Source organism: Neopsephotus bourkii, unplaced genomic scaffold (genome assembly GCF_033783945.1).
Source record: "Neopsephotus bourkii isolate Nb327-2 ecotype Australia unplaced genomic scaffold, CSIRO-AGI_Nbou_v1 NB_256, whole genome shotgun sequence".
NCBI classification, from domain to species: domain Eukaryota; kingdom Metazoa; phylum Chordata; class Aves; order Psittaciformes; family Psittacidae; genus Neopsephotus; species Neopsephotus bourkii.
The window spans coordinates 1,576,225-1,597,252 of NW_026900765.1; the positions used below are offsets into that span (position 1 = coordinate 1,576,225).

The 21,028-nt window shown below is 38.2% G+C and overlaps 1 protein-coding gene across 2 annotated transcripts in view; it reads right to left on the bottom strand.

The window, feature by feature from the left end:
* Positions 1-2,207: 2,207 nt before the first annotated feature.
* Positions 2,208-21,028, bottom strand: part of SNX2 (sorting nexin 2) — a 31,620-nt gene continuing 12,799 nt past the window's right edge. The window contains exons 3-15 of one of the 2 annotated variants that reach the window (XM_061346044.1): positions 18,660-18,823; positions 17,006-17,072; positions 16,753-16,796; positions 16,517-16,658; positions 12,612-12,690; positions 11,419-11,494; positions 10,039-10,152; positions 9,718-9,811; positions 7,787-7,992; positions 6,662-6,805; positions 3,661-3,741; positions 3,482-3,553; positions 2,208-2,697 (exon numbers count right to left, since the gene is read on the bottom strand). In XM_061346044.1, the coding sequence (XP_061202028.1) occupies positions 2,647-2,697; positions 3,482-3,553; positions 3,661-3,741; positions 6,662-6,805; positions 7,787-7,992; positions 9,718-9,811; positions 10,039-10,152; positions 11,419-11,494; positions 12,612-12,690; positions 16,517-16,658; positions 16,753-16,796; positions 17,006-17,072; positions 18,660-18,823 (1,334 nt within the window). In that variant the 3' untranslated portion in view covers positions 2,208-2,646. Of the gene's footprint in view, positions 2,698-3,481; positions 3,554-3,660; positions 3,742-5,914; positions 6,119-6,661; positions 6,806-7,786; positions 7,993-9,717; positions 9,812-10,038; positions 10,153-11,418; positions 11,495-12,611; positions 12,691-16,516; positions 16,659-16,752; positions 16,797-17,005; positions 17,073-18,659; positions 18,824-21,028 lie in introns of those variants that run through there. The other variant, XM_061346045.1, reaches the window with a different exon arrangement.

Here is a 21,028-nt window from a genome sequence, read left to right on the forward strand (position 1 = left end):
ATGTGCTGGGTTGCATCAAAAGAAACTTGACCAGCACGTCAAAGGAGGTGATTCTGCCCCTATATTCCACTCTCGTGAGACCCTAGCTTGAATACCATATTCAGCTCTGGGGCCCCACACAAGAGGGATGTGGACCTGGCCAACTGTGTCCAGATGAGACCAAAAAGATGATCAGATGACTGGAGCGAGCACCTTTCCTATAAGGACAGGCTGAGACAGTTGGGCTTGTTCAGCCTGAAGAAGGCCCATGGGAGACCTTATAACAGTCAAAGGGGACCCACAAGAAATCTGGAGAGGGACTTTTTACAAGGGCATGTAACAAGAAGACAAGGGGGAATGGTTTTTAACTGAAAGAGGAAAACTGGGTTCGAGACCATCTTAAGAACACGAACGTGTGCAAGTCCATGGAACCTGATGAAATCCATCTGTGGTTCTTAAAGGAGCTGGTGAATGAAGTTGCTAAGCCACTGTCCATCATATCTGAAAAATTATGGCAGTCAGGTGAAGTTCCCAACAACTGGAAAAAGGTTAATATATCCCCCATTTTCAGGAAGGGGAAAATGGATGACCCAGGGAACTACAGACCAGTCAGTCTCACCTCTGTGCCTGGCAAAATCTTGGAGCAGATTCTCCTGGAAGGCATGCTAAGGCACATGAGAAACAACAGGGTGGCTGGTGACAGCCAGCGTGGCTTCACTAAGGGGAAATCCTGCATCCCCAATTTGGTGGCCTTCTACGATCGGGCTATGGAACTGATGGACGGGGTAGAGCAGTTGATGTCATCTACCTGGGCTTGTGCAAAGCATTCAATACTGTCCCACATGATATGCTTGCCTCTAGATTGGAGACACGCCAATTTCATAGATGGACCACTTGGTGGATAAAGAACTGGCTGGATGGCCGCACGCAAAGAGTTGTGGTCAACAGCTCAATGTCCAGTTGGAAAAGAATAATGAGTGGTGGCCCTCAGGGATCAGTGTTGGGACTGGTTTTGTTCAACATCTTTGCCAGCAACATGGACAGTGGGATTGATGCAGCCTGCTGATGACACCAAGCTGTGTGGTTAAGTTGATATGCTGGAGGGAAGGAATGCCATCCAGAGGGACCCTGACATGCTTGTGAAGTGGGCCAATGCCAGCCTTATGAAGTTCAACCAAGGCAAGTGCAAGGTCCTACACCTGGGTTGGGGCAATCCCAGGCACAGCTACAGACTGGGCAGAGAAGAGAATTAGAGCAGCCCTGCGGGGAAGGACTTGGGGGTGTTGGTGGATGAGAAACTGAAAATGAGCTGACTTCAGTGTGTGCTCGCAGCCCAGAATGCCAGCTGTATCCTGGGCTGCATCAAAAGGAGTGTGACCAGCAGGTCAAAGGAGGTGATCCTGCCCCTCTGCTCTCATGAGACCTCACCTGGAGTATTGCGTGCAGTTCTGGTGTCCTCAACATAAAAAGGACATGGAGCTGTTGGAACAAGTCCAGAGGAGGGCCACGAGAATGATCAGGGGACTGGAGAACCTCCTGTATGAAGATTGGCTGAGAAAGTTGGGGCTGTTCAGCCTGGAGAAGAGAAGGCTGCGTGGAGACCTCATAGCAGCCTTCCAGTATCTGAAGGGGGCCTATAGGGATGCTGGGGTTGGACTCTTCATTAGGGACTGTAGTGATAGGACAAGGGGTAATGGGTTAAAACATAAACGAAAATTTTAGATTAGGTATACGGAAGAAGTTCTTTACTGTGAAGGTGGTGAGGCAGTGGAATGGGCTGCCCAAAGTAGTTGTGAATGCTCCATCCCTGGCAGTGTTCAAGGCCAGGTTAGACAGAGCCTTGGGCAACATGGTTTAGTGGGAGGTGTCCCTGCCCATGGCAGGGGGGTTGGAACTATATGATCTTAAGGTCCTTTCCAACTCTAACTATTCTATAATTCTATGATTTAGATTAGACTATTAGGAAGAAATTATTCCCTGTGAGGGTGGTGAGACACTGGAACAGGTTGCCCAGAGAAGTTCTGTATGTCCCATCCCTGGCAGTGTTCAAGGCCAGGCTGGATGGGGCTTGGAGCAACCTGCTCTACTGGTGGTCCTGCTCACAGCAAAGGGTTGGAACTCGATGAGCTTTAAGATCCCTTCCAACCCAAACCATTCTATGAGCCTATGATTCTAAATACTGCTTCTAAGAACATCAGTAAATATCTACAGACACAAAACCAGAGCACTTAAGGTTTCACAAGGTACATCCCTTTATTATTGTAATCACAAACCCATGATTTTTGTACAGGAATGTTTTAAGTGAACATTAATCAATGCAATTAAATTTGTTTCATAAAGATCAGGTAAACATACTACAGAACATTGTATTGTAAAGAACAAAAATATTAGCTTTCTGGCCTTGCAGTGCACATTTCAGTGCAAGTATTAAGACACAATAGTGTTCAATTCAGCAATGTATTGCAGAACATCATGCCACAGTCCACTTCAGAGAGGGTCAGGACATGCAGCTTGTTAATAAAATGCTGTAGTATATAAAAAAAGCCACATGTTAATTTCTAAAATATAGTGTGGTTTATTTGGATGATTTAAAGTGATTTCATTGTGGAATTTAGTTTTATCCAGGACAAGCATCCAGAGTGTCTTGTCATTTGGAATACTCTTCTTTCAGGCGATGGCTTTGGCTTCAGGTAGGAATGCCTCCCAGTATTTTATTAGCTTGAAGAGAAGGGAAAACCACTCATTATTAAGCAGTGAATGTTAAAAAACACATATACCTTCCTCCTCTTGTGATAAACTTGTGTCCACCGGACAAAATAAGAACATAGGTGCTTCATATTATTCATTCATGTTATTACATAAAGCAAGGAAAAATACAAGTAATAAATACACAAATCTGCTAATAGCAACACAGTTGTTACCACACACTGAACAAAATGCTAGAGAATACAATTATAGAGAATTTGTTTATAAGGTCAGTTTGCTGTTCTTACCTCTAAGGGTAACTTTTTTTTTTTTAAATTCATGAAACAAAACTTAAGGGTTATATTCTTGGAATAAATGAAGGAAAAACTCCAGACAAGTCTCTAGGAAGTCACTGGAATCTATTTTACTGCTTTACAATACTCTGTCAGATTTTATACTTTTTTAAAAGAACAATAAACATTTAAGTATACAACCCTGTAAGTCTAAGCACACACTCATTACAATTTACTCCAATCTATAAAAAAAGTATTACTTCAGTTTCGGAAGACGACAAGACCCTCTGCTTGCTCATATCCCTAAGGGAGATTCTCCCTTACTTTCCTCAATTAGAGCTGCACAAGGGAGCATAGCAATAGCCGGGAAACTGCAATCACTGTTATTCTGCAATACAGTACAGACTAGAAGTAGTGCTCTTTATGTTTTAGAAATGGCTATACTTAAAGCCCAGGGTTTTTTTACTAACCTAATACGGAAAGTATTGAGTATTATTTTGTACAAAATTTAAATTTTATCTTACCTGCTGCTGTGTTTGCACTAATGACTCTAAGTACTCGATAATAACAGTTTTAAAGTCTTTCACTCGTTCCTTCTGTTAATAAATAAATTATGGCATATTAACCTCTTAACAAATTTTACTTGGAATGTCAATATTATCTACATTAAAGTGGTCATTTACTTGGACAAAATTATACATGCCTCGAATCTTCCCACTTCCTTGCGAATGGTTTTGGAGATCTGTTCAAAATCTTTTTCCCCTTGCTGAACTTTTGTCTCCCACTGGCAAAGGAAACAAAAGACATGCAGAGATAAGACTTTGTGTTGTCCATTCAGTCTATCAGTGTGTGTGTACACACATGAACTTTCTTTAGTGTATCAGTGATAGTCACTCAAGAGCTGAGAAGGACCTGTTAGGGTTCTTTGGTGTTCTTAAGGGAAGGTCTTACAAAGACAGTTTCAAATACTTTCAAGCTTGAATAGGGGAGATTTAGGTTAGACAAGGAAGAAGTTCCTTATTGTGAGAGTGGTGAAGCACTGGAACAGGTTGCCCAGAGAAAGATACGGCTGCCTCATCCCTTGCACTGTTCAAGGCCAGGTTGGATGGGGCTTTGAGCAGCCTGGTCTAGTGGAAGGTGTCCCTGCCTGTGGCAGGGGGCTGGAACTAGATGGTCTTAAGGTCCTTTCCAACCATTCTATGATTCAATGATAAGTTGTGTAATAGGATGTCATCAGATCAATTAAAACAATGGTATCTCTAAGGTAATGCTATTTGTAGATGAAACATAAAAATACCTTAGTATTGCAATTAAGGAACATATAATAACATTTTTTTAAACATTCCATAGAAACCGAAAGGAATCTCTAAAGCTTTACTTACTATTCCATTTACAAACACTACTATAAAAGGAACCTGTAAGCTTTCTGTGGCTACCTGTCCAATCAAGTATGAAAGAGTCTCAAAAGTTAGTTCCCTGTATTTTCCCAGTCCCAGAAGAGGTGATTAACTTTTCATCTCAGCCTATAGTCAAGTATATAATTAACATATTTCTGTTGCAGATGATAAGCTATTGAGGACATGTTTGTTAGTTTTTCAGTCAAAATGCATATTGCTTAAAGAAGCCAAAGCACACACATTCTATGAGAACAGTTTCCACTAAACAAGAAAGCAAGAGTTGGGAACGTGGCATTCATGTAACAATATATGACACTAGATCACATTTCTCCTTAGTTCATGGGAAAACATACCCAGTTACACAACAAGAGCTCATCATCTGCATTACTTTATAACTACTTTTACACATCTATTACGTTGTTAAATTTAAGCTAGCTGTACAGATACACTGAAAAAAAACCCCAAACTTATAGGCCTCACACTTTGGGTGCATGTAGACTAACATCTTTAAAATGAAATTGTATCTGCTTATCTCAATATATTTACTTAATCATGGGAGCCAATATATCCAGTAACACTTAACTTCCTCAGAGAAAGACAACAGGGAAGCAACATACTTAAATATAGCATGTTCCTGTTAGCAATCCAGTGGTATCATTTATTCACAAAAACATTTTATGGTGCAGTGTCAATTTACTATTGTGATATGAGACGAACATCATCTATGCTCCAGTAAGTATCTATGTGTTTATAATTTTAGTTTATATTTATTCAGAATACCTTTTTTGCCTTTTCAGACATACATTATGAAGCTATGCAATAAGTCATAATAGGATGTCCTCTATAACAGAACAGCCTTTAGAGTTACTAATTAACTGAAACAATACAAAACTCAGTTAAAGAAAAGATAGATTAAGACTGCCTGTGCCTTCCTACCACAGCAACCAGAAGTGCCTGAGACTTCAGTGAAAGCTTCTGAGGCTTCCAAAATCCCAGTTTCATCCAATCCAAATGTCAGGTCCTATAAAAATTATCTCTGAATAGCAGTCTGCCATTTTACAGTTTCTGACAAGCAGAAATTTCTCCTTATTCAATGAGGTATTCTTAGGACTGTTCTTTGGCCTTTTATCTGCAAAAGGCAGTCATGTATGAAGTTCAAGCTGTATACAGGCTTCCACTTCACAATTTCTCTGCCAGAAGAACTACTACTGCAGAATTCAGCAACTCTGAACATATTTCAGTGGCAGCAATAGCCTTCAATCAGCATATTCAAATTGTGGGTTTACTAACAACATTCTATAATCATCTAATAAAGTAGGAAAAGTAAATCCTTCAGGAACAACATCATTAACTCTTTCAATATTGGGACTGAGAAATGGTCACTGAGCATTTCCTGCTACTTCCAATATTCAGGAAGTATTTTTGATGAGGGGTTCCAGCTCACTTTATAGTGGAGGGATGGGTGACACCAAGAGAGGCAACAAAAATGTGGTCACACGAGTGACATTGTTTTCCCAGTAAAAAAAAAAAAAGACGAAAAGGCCAAGTTAATGAGTGACTTCAATACCATATGCAAAATAAACTGAAGGGCAGAAAGAACAAAGCAGCATGGGGCTTGTGACCAATGATGAAGCCAAGCAAATTAACTGCATAAGACAGCTTGAAATCTGCAATAATGTTCTCCCATTATTTGAGGAAGAATACTGGTGCATATTCAGAATGCATTGATGTTAAATAATTAAGTTGTCCTACCTCTTCAATTTCCTTAGTGAAGCATGATAGAAAAAGTGTATAAATTATGACACTTCAACATTAGATTTATTTTTACTGAAATTACACCATATATACATACATATATATATATATATGGGTTGATATGCTGTGTAATTAAGCAAAATATGGGAACAGTTTTCATTAATGGTTGTCTTAACTGGATTATATCTTTAGAAGCCAAAAGGTGTCCCTCTGTTCTACCCAAGCAATCTGTTAACAGGTAAAAGCATTAACTTGTCCATGTTTCCTCCCTCCCATTTCCCAGACTCTGTAGGGACAGTATTAACTGCCTTTCAGAATTTACAATGAGTAACAACTGCACACATTTAGTATTTTAAATAAACACCTTTTAACAATTTCGGTAAATACGAAAAACAGCAAATGAGGAAGTGATTTGTTAAAAAAAACACAACAAACTAAACAAACAAAAAAAAAACCAAACAAACAAAAAAGAAGCATAAATAGTGCACCAGTGCAGAATGAATGAGTTAATGCAGAAAGTCTGACCTCCAAAATAATGCTTGGTAACATTACCTCTTTTATTTCATCTTTAGCTTGCTGCAATTTATCAGGTTTGTTGGCAAGCTGGAGCTTTGCTTCAGCTTCACGTTTTTTTTGTAAAGTGACCTGAGCATCTTGCCACTTCTGCCAGCATTTCATTCGGTGATCAAACACACCCTGTAAGGACAGACAAATTTATTAAACAACTGGAGTTGTTAGAGCTATCTAAATTCCTGGTAGGAAAAGGTAATTTTGGAATGAGTACGCTTAAAGAAACCTCACCGTATCTACAACACGTCTTCTTGCATTTCATTTGACAGCATGCTAATATAGCTCAGTACCTTCCACAAATAACAGGGTATGCAGAAGCCTTTTCAGAGCAGACACCTTAGTGCCCCAAACCATTTTATGTGCTTGATTCCATGATGACACTTCCAAAACAACCACTAGAAAGTGTTCTGTTATGCAAATACACTGTAAGTGCAGATTCTAGCAAACTGTTCATACATATGGATTATATGGATATTCAGCAATACATTTTTGCTAGCAATGGACTAAGGTAGTATACTTTGACAACCTGGGAAGTTTAAAGATACTCTTGGTTAAAATTCATAGACACCCCTTCCCATATCAAAACCTAATAATGCTGTGCAGCATGACTTACACTAAAAACCAGATAATTTAATAAATGATACAAATTGTATCTACTTCTTATTTACAGAAACTATCTACCAATACAGACAAATTATGTTCTCATAATAAACCTACTTAAAAATAAGTAACTTGAAAGAACAAGTACAGTTTGCTTAGACACGGTAATGTATGGTGTCCTTAGTCCTTAAATACTGTGAATAATATTACTCAAAGTAGGTGGTGCTCACCATTTACATTTTGTCAGGATCTTATTAATCCATTCCCATTTTTTATCACATTCATTTTTATCATTGGAATAACTAATCAGGGATGCATTCATTTTACTCAGCTAGATTTAATGCAAAAGCTTAGTCCTAACTGTGTTATAATGTGTGAAAAATGCACACATTCATTTACCCTAAATCTAAAGATTTACCCAATCTACCCTATACATTTACCCTAAATCTACAATTGAGGAATGTGACTTTAAACATGAAAATCAGTATTTTTCCTAGTAGTACTCACTTTTACTGCAGCAATGAGACGAATGTAATCACCAAGCAGTTCAGAGAAGACATAGAAATCGGCAAAAGCTTGTTCTTGATGCAATTGATCTATCTTCTCCTCAACCTCTGCAAGCTGAGACAAAGCTCTAGATAGAGCAGTGTGGTCCTCAGAGTTACCTAACATGGCAGCACTTTTAGCAAAAGCAGCTGTGTTGGCTGAAAGCTCTGAAATACATAAGTAATGTTCAGTACAATGTAGTTAGTTTGTTATATTACTCTGCAGCATAGATCAGAGGAGCAGAGACCTCTGCCCTATTTTAACCCTAACTTCACCAGATGAAAATACAAGCTGTATTTCCTAAAGCTCATGATAAAACATACAAGATCTCAGTGAAACTGGATAAAAACTACTGCACAAAACCTCTCTTCATTAGAAAAAGTTTTGCTGAGCCTGTAAATGTCATGCCTATTCTGTCTAGCAAAATAAATGGAAAAAACCTGTCACTTCACTTATTTTCCAAATGCCTAGTTCACAGGAAATTCAAGCCCACAAAACAAAAGCCAAGTCACCTACAGAGCAAATTCAGAATAATTTTAACAGGTCTGTAGCACAGTTGTTCCATGCAGCTCAGAGCTGAAAAAAAACCCCAACCATTTCACAAAACCGCTATGCCTGCGTGTGGAATTTATTTCTGTTGGACTGTTGTATTGACTGAAGTACCTTTAGCTGTGCATACTGTAATGTGCTGCCACATTCTGACATGCCTTAAAAGAAAAACAAATAATCAAACTCATATTAGCATGGCTGACATCCATGAAGGTAAAGTTTTGAGCTTGGCAATTGTCTCATCAAATCCCATGTAAGTCATCCTGTACTAAGTTAAGTCCTATGAAGGACCTTTGAACAAATGTTAATCAAAATTACTTCAGGATTAAAAATGAAGGTACGTTTGCAACTGTGTTGCCTCTACAGAAACATCAGAACAGCAGAAATGTTTATAGAAGCAAAATGCCTTCAGATACTTAAAACACCTACAATTTAAACACAACTCCCTAAAACCAAACCAAAACAAAAATTCCTTCAAGTGTATGAGCAGGTGTCAAACCAATAGTAAACAAAGACTTCCACTGTTCTTAAAAACACCCCTTAGTTTTGAGGACATCTGGCCAACAGATTTTTTTTTTTTTGAGAGTAATTCCTGATAAGAGTCATGAGAAAGCAACTTAGGACAGCTTCAGCACTTTCAAAAGTGCAGAGCTGAAAGGTGATCCCATATTTTAAGATAACATGGTGGTGTCAGAAGGCACACTTATGGTCTTCCTTGAATTACAGATCAAAGCTTTTATGTTTTGGGTGTTCTAAATCATCCGATGGAAAGCAATCTTTGACAAAACAGCAGCACAGGTGATTAAAATATAAACTTACAAGCTTTGCTTCTTTCTGAAGTAAGTAAACCAAAAGCTGGTATTCTGAGACTACTTAGCTTTCCAGAAAAGTTTATCTTAACAGTAGCTGATCTAAGAATAGTAAACTCCTGTTTAACAGTTTAAACTCAGTTAACAGTGCAATACTGAACCAAAAGATGTTTAAATGGATTTATGCAGCCACTTTATATTCAGAAGGAAATGGCCCTTGCCATGAGATCTAAAGATACATTTACAGATGTCTGTTGTGGTAGGGTCACTTAGTTGGTATGGTATGGAATCTTTGCAAGAAAAATATTTATGCTAAATCAATATAGTAGCTTTAGGAATTACAGATATTCTGGCTAAAGTTAAGATTAAAAACAGGTATAAAAAAAAGCCAGAGCAGTTTGAATAAAAGGTGCAATTAGATTTTTGCATTAAAATATCCCATATATCTATTAATTACTTAAGAGCTCTGACACGCTAAGTTCTCATTTCACCACCATTTCCTAAAGTTCATGCAGCCACAAAAAATATAGTTACCTTTTCTGTGGCAGACTAATGCTTCAACACTGGCATGAAGTTTCCTAAGTTGCTGATCCAGATTCTCAAATTGCTGCTGTTTTTCTTCAAACCACTGACAAAAGATGAAAGAGTCAAGCATTACAAATTAGATTACCAACAACATTTCTGGTTTTAAAGAACCAAATTATCCAGGCACTGCCAGGGTGGTCAACTGATAAAGCTAAGAATTCAAGCCAATAAGCAAATTAATAACCCATTTTCTACTTCTACAGCTTTAAAATGCAATTGTTGAAGCTCATTAATTCATCTCATTATTCAAGCCGAAAAATCAGCTCTTACTGCATCCGATTCATTCATCTTGATTGTCATTTTGTTGACAGCGTCGGCAGCCTTGTTCACCATCCTCAATATTCCTGCTCCACTCAGAGCCTGGGTGTTAACTGCTCTCGGCAGCTGGAATTGAATGACAAATAAGGGCAAACAGACTGGTTAAAAGAATGGAGGTTTAACTGGGCACAAGGGGAAAAGAAAAGGATATAGTGTTTTCTTTACTCCTATGTGTTATAATATAGTGGAATCTAATTTCTCAGATTTACTACTTTTACATTCTCAAGAGGAAAAGTTAAAAATACAGACTATTTACTTCTACATTTTTACATTTAAATGGAACAAATAACCCACTTTTTCAAAGTTATCAACTAGCCAAACGTCCTAAACTAACCACCTATACACTACTGAAAACAAACTGCCACTACAGTAACAGAAAAGCTTAGATTTACAACAGATTAGATAAAAAAAAACCCCGTAAATCATTTAATTGTAATGCAAGACTTGCACTGTCTGCTGATTATAAAAGGTTCGTGTCTTTCTACTTTTCAGTACAGGCAAGATTTCAAAACCCACCTCATGCATATTAAGAGAACTGAGTATTTGCTTATGTACTTAGAAATCCTCAGGGATAACAAATTTAATTGATATGATTATTCAGGCTGGTTTGAATATGCCATACAAGGTGGCCCTTATGTCAGACCATTTACCCTTCAATGAGATGTTTTGTCTGTCAGCAGCATTGACAAATCCACCATAAGTTAGCTATTGATGCTTTTGTCAGTAGTGAAGTCTTTGTGACTTATTAGTATAACTAAGATATTGACACTGGCCAAAGACAGTTCAGTATTACAGTGAATCCACTATGCACATTTATAAAGAGATATTATGTCTCTTTAACAATATACTAAATATTGTGAAAGGTGCCAGATTGATAGCATGAGTGACTGGAGTTCTCTATTCACAAAACATCTAGCCTGGCCAGCAGCATTGCTAGTATTTTCACATTATCATGCCAACACATCTCAAGTTGGACTCCTCAAGGCAAAAGACCTGCTTCCAAACCAGTTTAACTCTTGATCTTATGTAACAATCAGTAACATTAATTATGGATTTTCACCATGCATAATGAGCTTCAGTCAGAACTGCACAGAACAACTTGCATGCGGATAGCAATAGTAAATAGCCTTTGGACACTACCACTCTAGGTTTTCTTACGGGCAGAGGCACACCATTCCCTAAGTAGCCTCTGACATTCTGTCCCATGAAGGCTACAGCCCAATTTGACTGCATGCAAATTTAGGGAATTAGGTCTCAATACAAAGAGAACATATAGCTTTGTAGGTTACCATATCTAGAAACAAACAGGGAAACTTGAGAGAACTTAAATACCTCAGAGCTTTCCAAGAACTGTCTTAAATCTGGATCCTGCAACAAGGTTGGGTGTTTTACTGTTCGCTGTAGGTACCTATGATTTTAAAAATTAAAATATTAGATAACAAAACAGAGTTAATGAGCCTGACAGCACTGAGAAGTGTCCATCTAAAGAACAGGCACAGTGCAGCACACAACCTCCCTCATTATCTAATGGGGCTTGAATACTCTTAAAATGTCATCTCTTAAAGGGCCAGATGATAGCTCAGTCTCCATGCCCCTTCATTCCTTCCCTTCTCTGGTGATTCTTCAAACCATATTTACGCATATTTTTTGTTTCAGATTGGCTCTGGAACTCCAGAAGTTCGTGAGCTTCACACATTATCTGTTAGGTCTTTCAATGTACAATCTAAAACCTTTGACTTTACCGTTACATGGTCTGTTGGTCTCATATGATGTGACTGCATTACAACAATCTATATGTATCATATGAGACCAACAGACCACGTAACAGTAAAGTCAAAGGTTTTAGATTGTACATTGAAAGACCTAACAGATAATGTGTGAAGCTCTCGAACTTCACAGCATACTATAAAATTATACCAAAATTGAAGCTGTATACTTATGTGAGTTTTAACATTTACTTTCTGAAGGCTTTACTAGCCATGCCCATAGGGGAAAATGATGCAGTGGATCAGCAACAGTACCCTTCCACAGCAAAGGTACTTGAACAATATTAGTGGTATACCAGTGCTGAGTGAAAGAGATCAAGTATCTCTTATGCCAAAATTCAGCAAGTCTCATTCACGTACTGTTTGTCAGAAGGCCATTTTACTTTCAAGTGACTGAAGGTCTCTTTCACCTGTCTCACTGCCCAAGAGTTGATTTTCCATGCAACAGATACACTGCTCATATGCCTTGATTCCTTAAACCTAAAGTGCCTAAGATAAAGTGATAAAGTTTTACCTACTGAACCTCTACAATCTTAATTTTAAGCACCATCCAGTTTGAAAAGAGTTAACTATAATCCTCTCTATGAATGAGGCTGCTTTTCCCATTATTTATTGGAATTATTCCATTTCTACACAAAAAATTGGCAGCTGCGTACAGCCTCCAGAACCAATCTAAGATGGCCCATACCCCAATTACAGAGCCATGTAGTATATTACAGGTCATTCTGAGGCTAACCAAGTTTTAGAAACATACATTACCTCTCTAGGGCTGCTCTTCTTTTCTCTACAAACTCAGTAGAAGAAGAATCTTCCTTGCCAACTTTAACCTTGGTCATGCCTTTGAAGAAAATAGCATCATACTGATGTTATCATAAATCAATCATTAACATAACTGATGTGATTAGAAGACAAAGCTCACGAAGTTTATGTATTTGAGTCAAACTGCAATGAAAAACACTACATGTCAACAGAAGAAACATCAATGCTGCATGCTGCATGGTTTTGTGGAATCAGATCTGTGAAATATGCAATTACCTGTAATATATTAATTGTGACTAGAAGTTACACAAAACTAGTTTAATTTGCATTTATGAAGACAATCTAAATGAAGATCACAGTCTTACTGGTCATTCATGTTCAGAAGAAGAAATCAGTTACCCAGAGAAAGCAGAATAGCAAAATAAATCTCATAAGCCTATTATTACCAATATTTTTATTCTATTATTTTTTAATTTCTAAAACTAGAAATTTTTAGTCAACTAAGGCAAACTAACCAGCTCTGAAAATTCTGAAGCATATGAACAACTATGAACTGAATGGAGAATAAAATTAGTAGAGTAAAATACATGCAGCCTTACATCGTTTCTTCTGCCCAAGTCAAGAGTGGCCAAAAAAACTGTGACAGGGGAGCCAGAATTATTGATACACCATGGTATGGGAAATACATTCAACCTCAGCAACACAAGAACTAAAAAACTATCAGATGGTGGTCAGCATTTTTCTTGCTAAAGACCTAAACCCCAAAGAGTTTAGGTACCCGATTCCTGTCAAAACCACCATGAAACACTGTACATTCTTAATTATTCTTATTTCCTAAAACACAAGTGAGGTATATTATGATACAATCCAAACATAGACTCACAGAATCATAGAATACTTAAGGTTGGAAAGGACCTTAAGATCATCTAGTTCCAAACCCCTTGCCATGGGCAGGGACACCTCACACTAAACCATGTCACCCAAGTCTCTGTCAAACCTAGCCTTGAACACTGCCAGTGATGGAGCATTCCCAATCTTCCTGGGAGACCCATTCCAGTGCCTCACCACCCTAACAGGAAAGAATTTCTTCCTTACACCCAATCTAAACTTCCCCTGTTTAAGTTTGAACCCATTACCCCTCGTCCTGTCACTACAGTCTTTAATGAATAGTTCATCCCCAGCATCCCTATAGCCCCCCTTCAGATACTGAAAGGTTGCTATGAGGTCTCCACGCAGCCTTCTCTTCTCCAGGCTGAACAGCCCCAACTTACTCAGCCTATCTTCATATGGGAGGTGCTCCAGTCCCCGATCATCCTCGTGGTCCTACTCTGGACTTGTTCCAGCAGCTCGATGTCCTTTTTATGTTGAGGACACCAGAACTGCACGCAGTACTCCAAGTGAAGTCTCACAAGAGCAGAGCAGACCTGCTCTGTTAGTTCTGTGCTTCCCCAGCTAAAAGTTCTAAGTCTGAGATTCCGAATATGTGCTCTGTGACCTGCCAGGTCAACACTTCCCAAAGTTGTTCCTCTCCCAGTGTCCCTTCTGGCTTTAGAAGTTTCACACAGTAAACCCACCAAGGAGACAAACAGCATCCTTATGGGAACAAGAAGGCATTACTTAACCTGTCACTGAAGCCTTACTTTTCCCCTCCTCTGTGACGTCATGAATATAAGTCTGATTGATATATTTAAAATATACTACACACTGAAATGTAAGTCTTCAAATTTATCTTTAAGTATCAAGATTAAAGTATTGAGGTGAGGTAATTCACATGCCTCGTATTTTACATTACATATTATTCATTAATATTTCACTGCAGGAAGCACGAAATGCTGCAGTTAAATACAAAAGATCCTTTACATTTGATAACAAGGAAAAAAATTAATACGTAATAACCAATTGTCCAATGTGATTAATTCCTGCCTTGTGATATTGACAGTTATTTCCAGGTATCATGCTAAATTTAATTCTCTGCTAATGTAAGTCTATTTAAATGCAAGTGTAAAAGCAGTTTCTGTTGCCAAAGCACTCTTCTAATTCCTCACTGGAAAGGATCCGTAACTTCACAGATTATTTTCTAAACCCAGAAAACATAACTTCCCAACACACATACATAAGCAGTGAGGCAGCTTGGATGAAATGCCCAACTCCATCTCACCACTGACTCAGTTTTATCCTGTTATTCCACAGTCAATAACTGGCGACTTGAATCTGTGGCTAAGGTCTGAAATGCCATCCCCACCCACCTGTCACCAAAATATAACTAGAGCTTAAAACTCCATGTGTTATCAACAGTGTAACAGAGTGAACAGACTAAGGACTTCTGTACAATACAGTGTGTAACACCGAATGTATGCTGTTCCTGTTAAGACTTAAAAAATTAACACATGCTTTAAACACATCATCTTACTTTCAGGTGTTTTGTCACCTCTTGTTTAAGATGCCTCATTTTAAATCAGCCTAGAATCTAGTCTTACATGCAAAATCAGAAGTAGATAGACTGCATACTTTTGTACAGAACCTAATACTACCTGTGCACTGAAGTTTAAGTTTAAAGCAGGAGTTTCATGCTCTTTGGAAAATGTCCCACAGAGTCTATGTGTTTTCCCAATTTATCTGTAGCTTAACAAAGTCTCTATACAAGAATCTGAAGTGACAGCCAGTGCTTGCATAGACTGCAATAAGTCCCACCATGTTACCTCCAGATGTATCAAATTTTTATGCTGGCTTTGTTCCAGTGGTACCTCAGATCCAGTCCAAGCTTTGTCTTCAGATGAATTTGTCATGCAAGTACTACATTTCCATGTAACTGCACACTCTCACACATGAGTTAAATGTTGTATCGTCCAACAGGCACTAGAAACCTTATTCCATCTTTATAAGTCCTCTTAGTATTTGTAATTAGGCTATTTTTTGTTAAATGAAAAAACTGATTATTATAAACTCATACATTACTTTCAAGAACTACCAAAAATTCAGACCAAATTTTCAGTCTCACTGAAAAATGCCATGCTTTTCCACAGAACTAAAAAGCTTGATTTTTCCAAGCTTTCTGCTGCCTGCATCTACTCAGTCTGCCTATTCCTACTTACGTGAAAAGCTGCAGCTCTCATTAGCTTTACATTCAAAACTATTAGAGAAAAAAACCAAACCAAACCCAGAGTCCTGCCATTCCCCACATATCATTGTTCTAGAGTCCAATCACTTATTTATATGAGACAGCCAAAAGACTTCAATAGGTTTTAGAGTTTTAAGGATCTATTTATTATGAAAGAACCTCTACTACTTAAGAGCATAAAACTGAAGTTGCTTCAATAGATCACACATGCTTCTTAGTTCAGATCTGATTCTTCAAGGCATTCACATAGACTAGCACTACTAAAGTGTCTTCTGAATTAAGAAGAATTAAGTACAGGTTTTAGCGTTCACGGTGGTCAAAAGAAACAGAGTATTAAAGAAACAGTATTAGAAGTAGAGCATGTATGAAGCTCTTTATATTGCAGGCAACTGACAACAGCACAAGTTAAAAATAAACTCTCATTTAACATTCTTGTTTTGATACACTAATCAGCTCTTGAAGGGCAATAGTGAAGAAGGAATGATAGATAAGAAACAGAAGGCCATGTATTCGGAGAAATGTCTTCCTTATTATCAATGCTGGTCTGAGTTAGGAAGAAACCAGTACTTATCTTTCCAATTTAACCTGAACTTTTCTAAAATAGAGAACAAAGTATTTGATAAAGAACAACAAGGTGGTATGATGTTGAGACCACCTGATAAGCAACAAGTAATATTGTCCAGAAAAATTATTTATTTGACAAGCCTCACATTTATTAAAATACCTAATTTTTATTACAGTACTTAAATGTCATGCTTAAATTCAACCTTACAGGAATTATACTTACCTACAATACTTTTTTCTGGAGCTGGAGGCACAATGTAACCAATATGCATGTACTTTGTTGCTAATTTGCTGTGCAAGCCAAGAAAATCACTGAATCTTCTTTTAACAGAGAATTCATTTTTGTGGAACATGGAAAGTGATGTCTTAAAAAAATAAAAATAAATTTGTCGTGAATTACCGATCCATCCACTCAGCTATGATACAAAGTTATCTGCAACTATTTGTTGCACTAGTTACCTTCGTTGTTACTCTGTAAGCCATATAAGCATTCATGCCATCTCCTGTAAGAAAATTAAGATTCTTATCATAGGGCAATTTTTTTTAATCCCTCCATACACTCTTTGTTCCGAAATTTACAAAAAACAGCTTTCTTTTCTGCTCTTAATAACTGCCAAAATATAACTGAATGAGAAATCACACTAAAATCTCAGAATAGTCTTCAAGGGATAAGACAGTCTACTACCTGCCTTACTAGGCTCGAGGAACTTACCAACTTTCTCAGGGTCAGATACATTGATTTCTATGTCAAACAAATCTCCATTTGCTTCCTCTTCAATCTAGGAAAAAGATATGCCATATTTAACCAGGTTATGTGCTTCCATGTTATGTATGATTACAAGAATAAGGGTATAGAGGAAAGAGGAGAAAAGTCAGTATGTTTGTTTAATTAAAAATCCCTGCCAGGCTCACCACCAAACACAGAATGAATATAATTTCTAACACGGTTTGTCACTGCAACAGAGTTCATGTGGTGCACTTGGCAGCGCTAGGTTTATCATTGGACTTGATTAGCTTAAAGGTCTTTTCCAACATAAATGATTCTCTAAGACTGAAGCCTTCCTGTAAAAGCTTTTAGTATGGCAAAAGCTTTTCTCAGGACTTGTTGGCCTCAATATTTTAGTAAATATTTATCTTAGGATAAATATTCATTGTATCACAAACAATGCCAGGAGACACCAGGCTTCAAAAAAAAAAAATCACTTATTTGTGATGTTTCTATACGCCTCTAATAAAAAGGCAGAAATACCTTTTTATTTAAGGTTTTCTGTAGCAGAAGAGCTTAGGAAAAGTAACAGAAAACTTTCTGATACTTGCCTGAGATCTAACAATGCAGAATTTCAGAGTCTTTCATATAATGTAAGTTTGATAAAAATGCTAGAGGGAAGGGATGCCATCCAGAGGGACCTTGACACACTTGTGAAGTGGGGCAATGACAGCCTCACGAAGTTGAACCATGCCAGGTGCAAGGTCCTACACCTGGGTTGGAGCAATCCCAGGCACAGCTACAGGTTGGGCAGAGAAGAGATTCAGAGCAGCCCTGCGGAGAAGGACTTGGGGGGTGCTGGTCGATGAGAAAATGAACATGAGCCGGCCTCAATGTGCACTTACAGCCCAGAAAGTTAACTGTATCTTGGGCTGTACCAAAAGGAGCATGACCAGCAGGTTGAAGGTGGTGATCCTGCCCCTCTGCTCTGCTAAACATAAAAAGGAGATGGAACTGTTGGAACAAGTCGAGGAGGGATAGGAGAATGATCAGGGGACTGGAGCACCTCCCATATGAAGACAGGCTGAGAAAGCTGGGGCTGTTCAGCCTGGAGAAGGCTGCATGGAGACCTCATAGCAGCCTTCCAGTATCTGAAGGGGGCCTATAGGGATGCTGGGGATGGACTCTTCATTAGGGACTGTAGTGATAGGACAAGGGGCAATGGGTTAAAACTTAAACAGGGGAAGTTTAGATTGGATATAAGGAAGAAATTCTTTCCTGTTAGGGTGGTGAGGCACTGGAATGGGTTGGCCAGAAAGACTGGGAATGCTCCATCCCTGGCAGTGTTCAAGGCTAGATTGGACAGAGACTTGGGGGACATGGTTTATTGTGAGGTGTCCCTGCCCATGGTAGGGGGTTTGGAACTAGATGATCTTAAGGTTCTTTCCAGCCTTAACTATTCTATGATTCTACCTTAAGGTATTGTCATGAGTCAAATTCACACTAAGCTTTATATGCAAAATAAACATCATCAGTTTTCTTTTACCTACTTCTTAGGAAAGGATGATCCCATGAGTCAACATTTAGGAACTATGATTTAAAAAAAAAGAAAAAAAAAAATCAACCAGACATTTTCAAAATTTAGAAGTTTACCACGTACCTCTTCTCTGGATCTATCAAAAATCACAGGGGCTGCTACACTTTTTGACTCCATTCTGGGAGCTACTAATGTAGCCGGTGTTACAGGAGTGATTGCAGGAGTAGGTTTTGGTGAAAGTATTGGATCCCTCTCTGGACTGTCCAACGAAACTTCTTCTGTTGCTTCTAGAAAACATTTTGAGTTAGCAAAGGTTTCCTGCAATAGACATAGATAGGCATCACAAAAATTACAGGCACACACACACAAAATTGATATACAAGTTTAATAACATCATCTCCAACTATCTTGTAACATATGTTGCCTTTTAAAAAAAAATTAATTTGCTTTAACTATATTGTTAGGTAAACAGTCTCTTAGAGTAGTCACAAGTGCCACAAAGTAATTTATTTTTGCTTGAGATACTTCGGAAACTAATGATTTATTTATTTATTTACCATGCAAGCAGCTCTTTTTCACTACCTGCACCAATTTTAGTTTTCACACCTTGAACAACAGCCGATTTAGCCACGTAGGCTGATAACTGAGCAGACCAAGCCACCTGTTAAATGAAGTTACACAACTGCAATACACCCCTGCCTCACAACCTGTAAAATAGAAATACTAGCAGGTAACACATTCTGATTAGTAAGACTATCTTTAGTCTATCTTCAGTCTCTTGGGGGCTTAAAACAGTTCATTATAAATGAATACTTTTCTCAGACTGTAGCAGTTCATCTGTCTTTAAATAGGATGCAAATCTCTGCTCTACAAATCCCATGTGCTTTACTCCACTACCTGGATTTGGCCACTGGCAAGCTACACACTTCCTGGATACAGAGGTTCCTGTTCTAGTTTAAATAACTAATGCTGTGGTTCTTGCCAAATGTGCATTTTCAAGAATTGTAGTTCCTTAAAAAGATAACACCGACCACAGAATTTGATACCAAAATCGACTTTCCAACAGATCTCAAGTTTTGTTAACAAATGAGACTTCCTGTGGCAAGTATTTTACCAAGCAGGTAAAAAGGCACTAAAACAGATCCTCTCCAAGTTACAGAGTTACCAAAAATGTTTACTATGCAATTTGCAAAAGACCTGTGCAACTTCTACCTATACAAACCACTTAATTTTCAAAAGAAAATACACCACCTTTCATCCAAACTTTTTAAAGCCTGGCACATGCAATGGATATAACTTAATCCTTATTAAGGAAAGTGGAGACCTACTTTAAAAACTGTGAAAAGGTTAGTGTACAAAAACAAACCAACATGGCCAAAAACCAAAACAAAACCCCGAACAGTAAAATCAAACCATTTTTTTTTTTTGAATATGTATTATCTGTATTTCAGTTGGTGTCCATTGCCTCTTGGCCTGTCAGTGGGTGCCACTGATTGGTCTGGTTCCGTCCTCTCCATTCCCTCACATCAGGTATTTATACATTGCTGGATTCCCCACATAGCCTGCTCTTTTCCAGGATGCACAGCCACAGCTATCTCAGTCTCTACTCATATATTATAAACTTCATGTCCTTAATCATCTTCATGGCCCTGCACTGGACTCACTCTGGTCTGTCCATGTCTCTCTTGCAGACAGAAGTAGTCCAGACCTGCACTCAGCACTCCGTATCTGGCCTCATCACATGAGGGGCTGAGCAGAAAGAAATGATCACTCCCCTCAATCTGCTGGCAGTGCTCTTCCTAATTTCAGGTTCGTAGAATCATAGCATGGCTTGGGTTGGAACGGACACCTTCCGCTAGACTGGGTTGCTCCAAGCCCATTACAACCTTGCCTTGAACAGTGCCAGGGATGGGGCAGCTACAGCTTCTCTGGGCAACCTGTGCTAGTGTCTTGCTGCTCTCAGACTTCCATAGTTACAGATTTCAAACTAGCCTTCAAAGCAAGCACCTTTTCATATTCTCCATTTTTAATACGAACAAAAGATTATCTAAAACCTTTCTTTCATATTAAAAATATGAAAAAATATTTCTGTTCATATTAAAATGAAAAAATTTCTGTTCATATTAAAAATGGAGAATATGAAAAGGTGCTTGCTTTGAAGATTTATTTTCTTACTATTCCTTTATTCTGACTGCTAAATTTTTCTGAAGAATCTCACTGGTGCTTCCTGCCCTCAAATGCCACAGGAAGGATACTGCATCTTAAACCAAAAAACAACCTTAATTCAAAACCTCAGATCAGGCAGAACTCATGCTGAGGCAACTGGGAAAAAAAAAGAATAAAAAAAAAATAAATCTTTTAGACTGGTAGAACAACATTTAAACATACAAAAGAGGTAGGTCTCTCATTTGGCTAACAGCACTCCACATACATGTTTTGTATTATACAAACAACTATCTCACGGAAACATTTATCATGAAAAAAGTTATGCA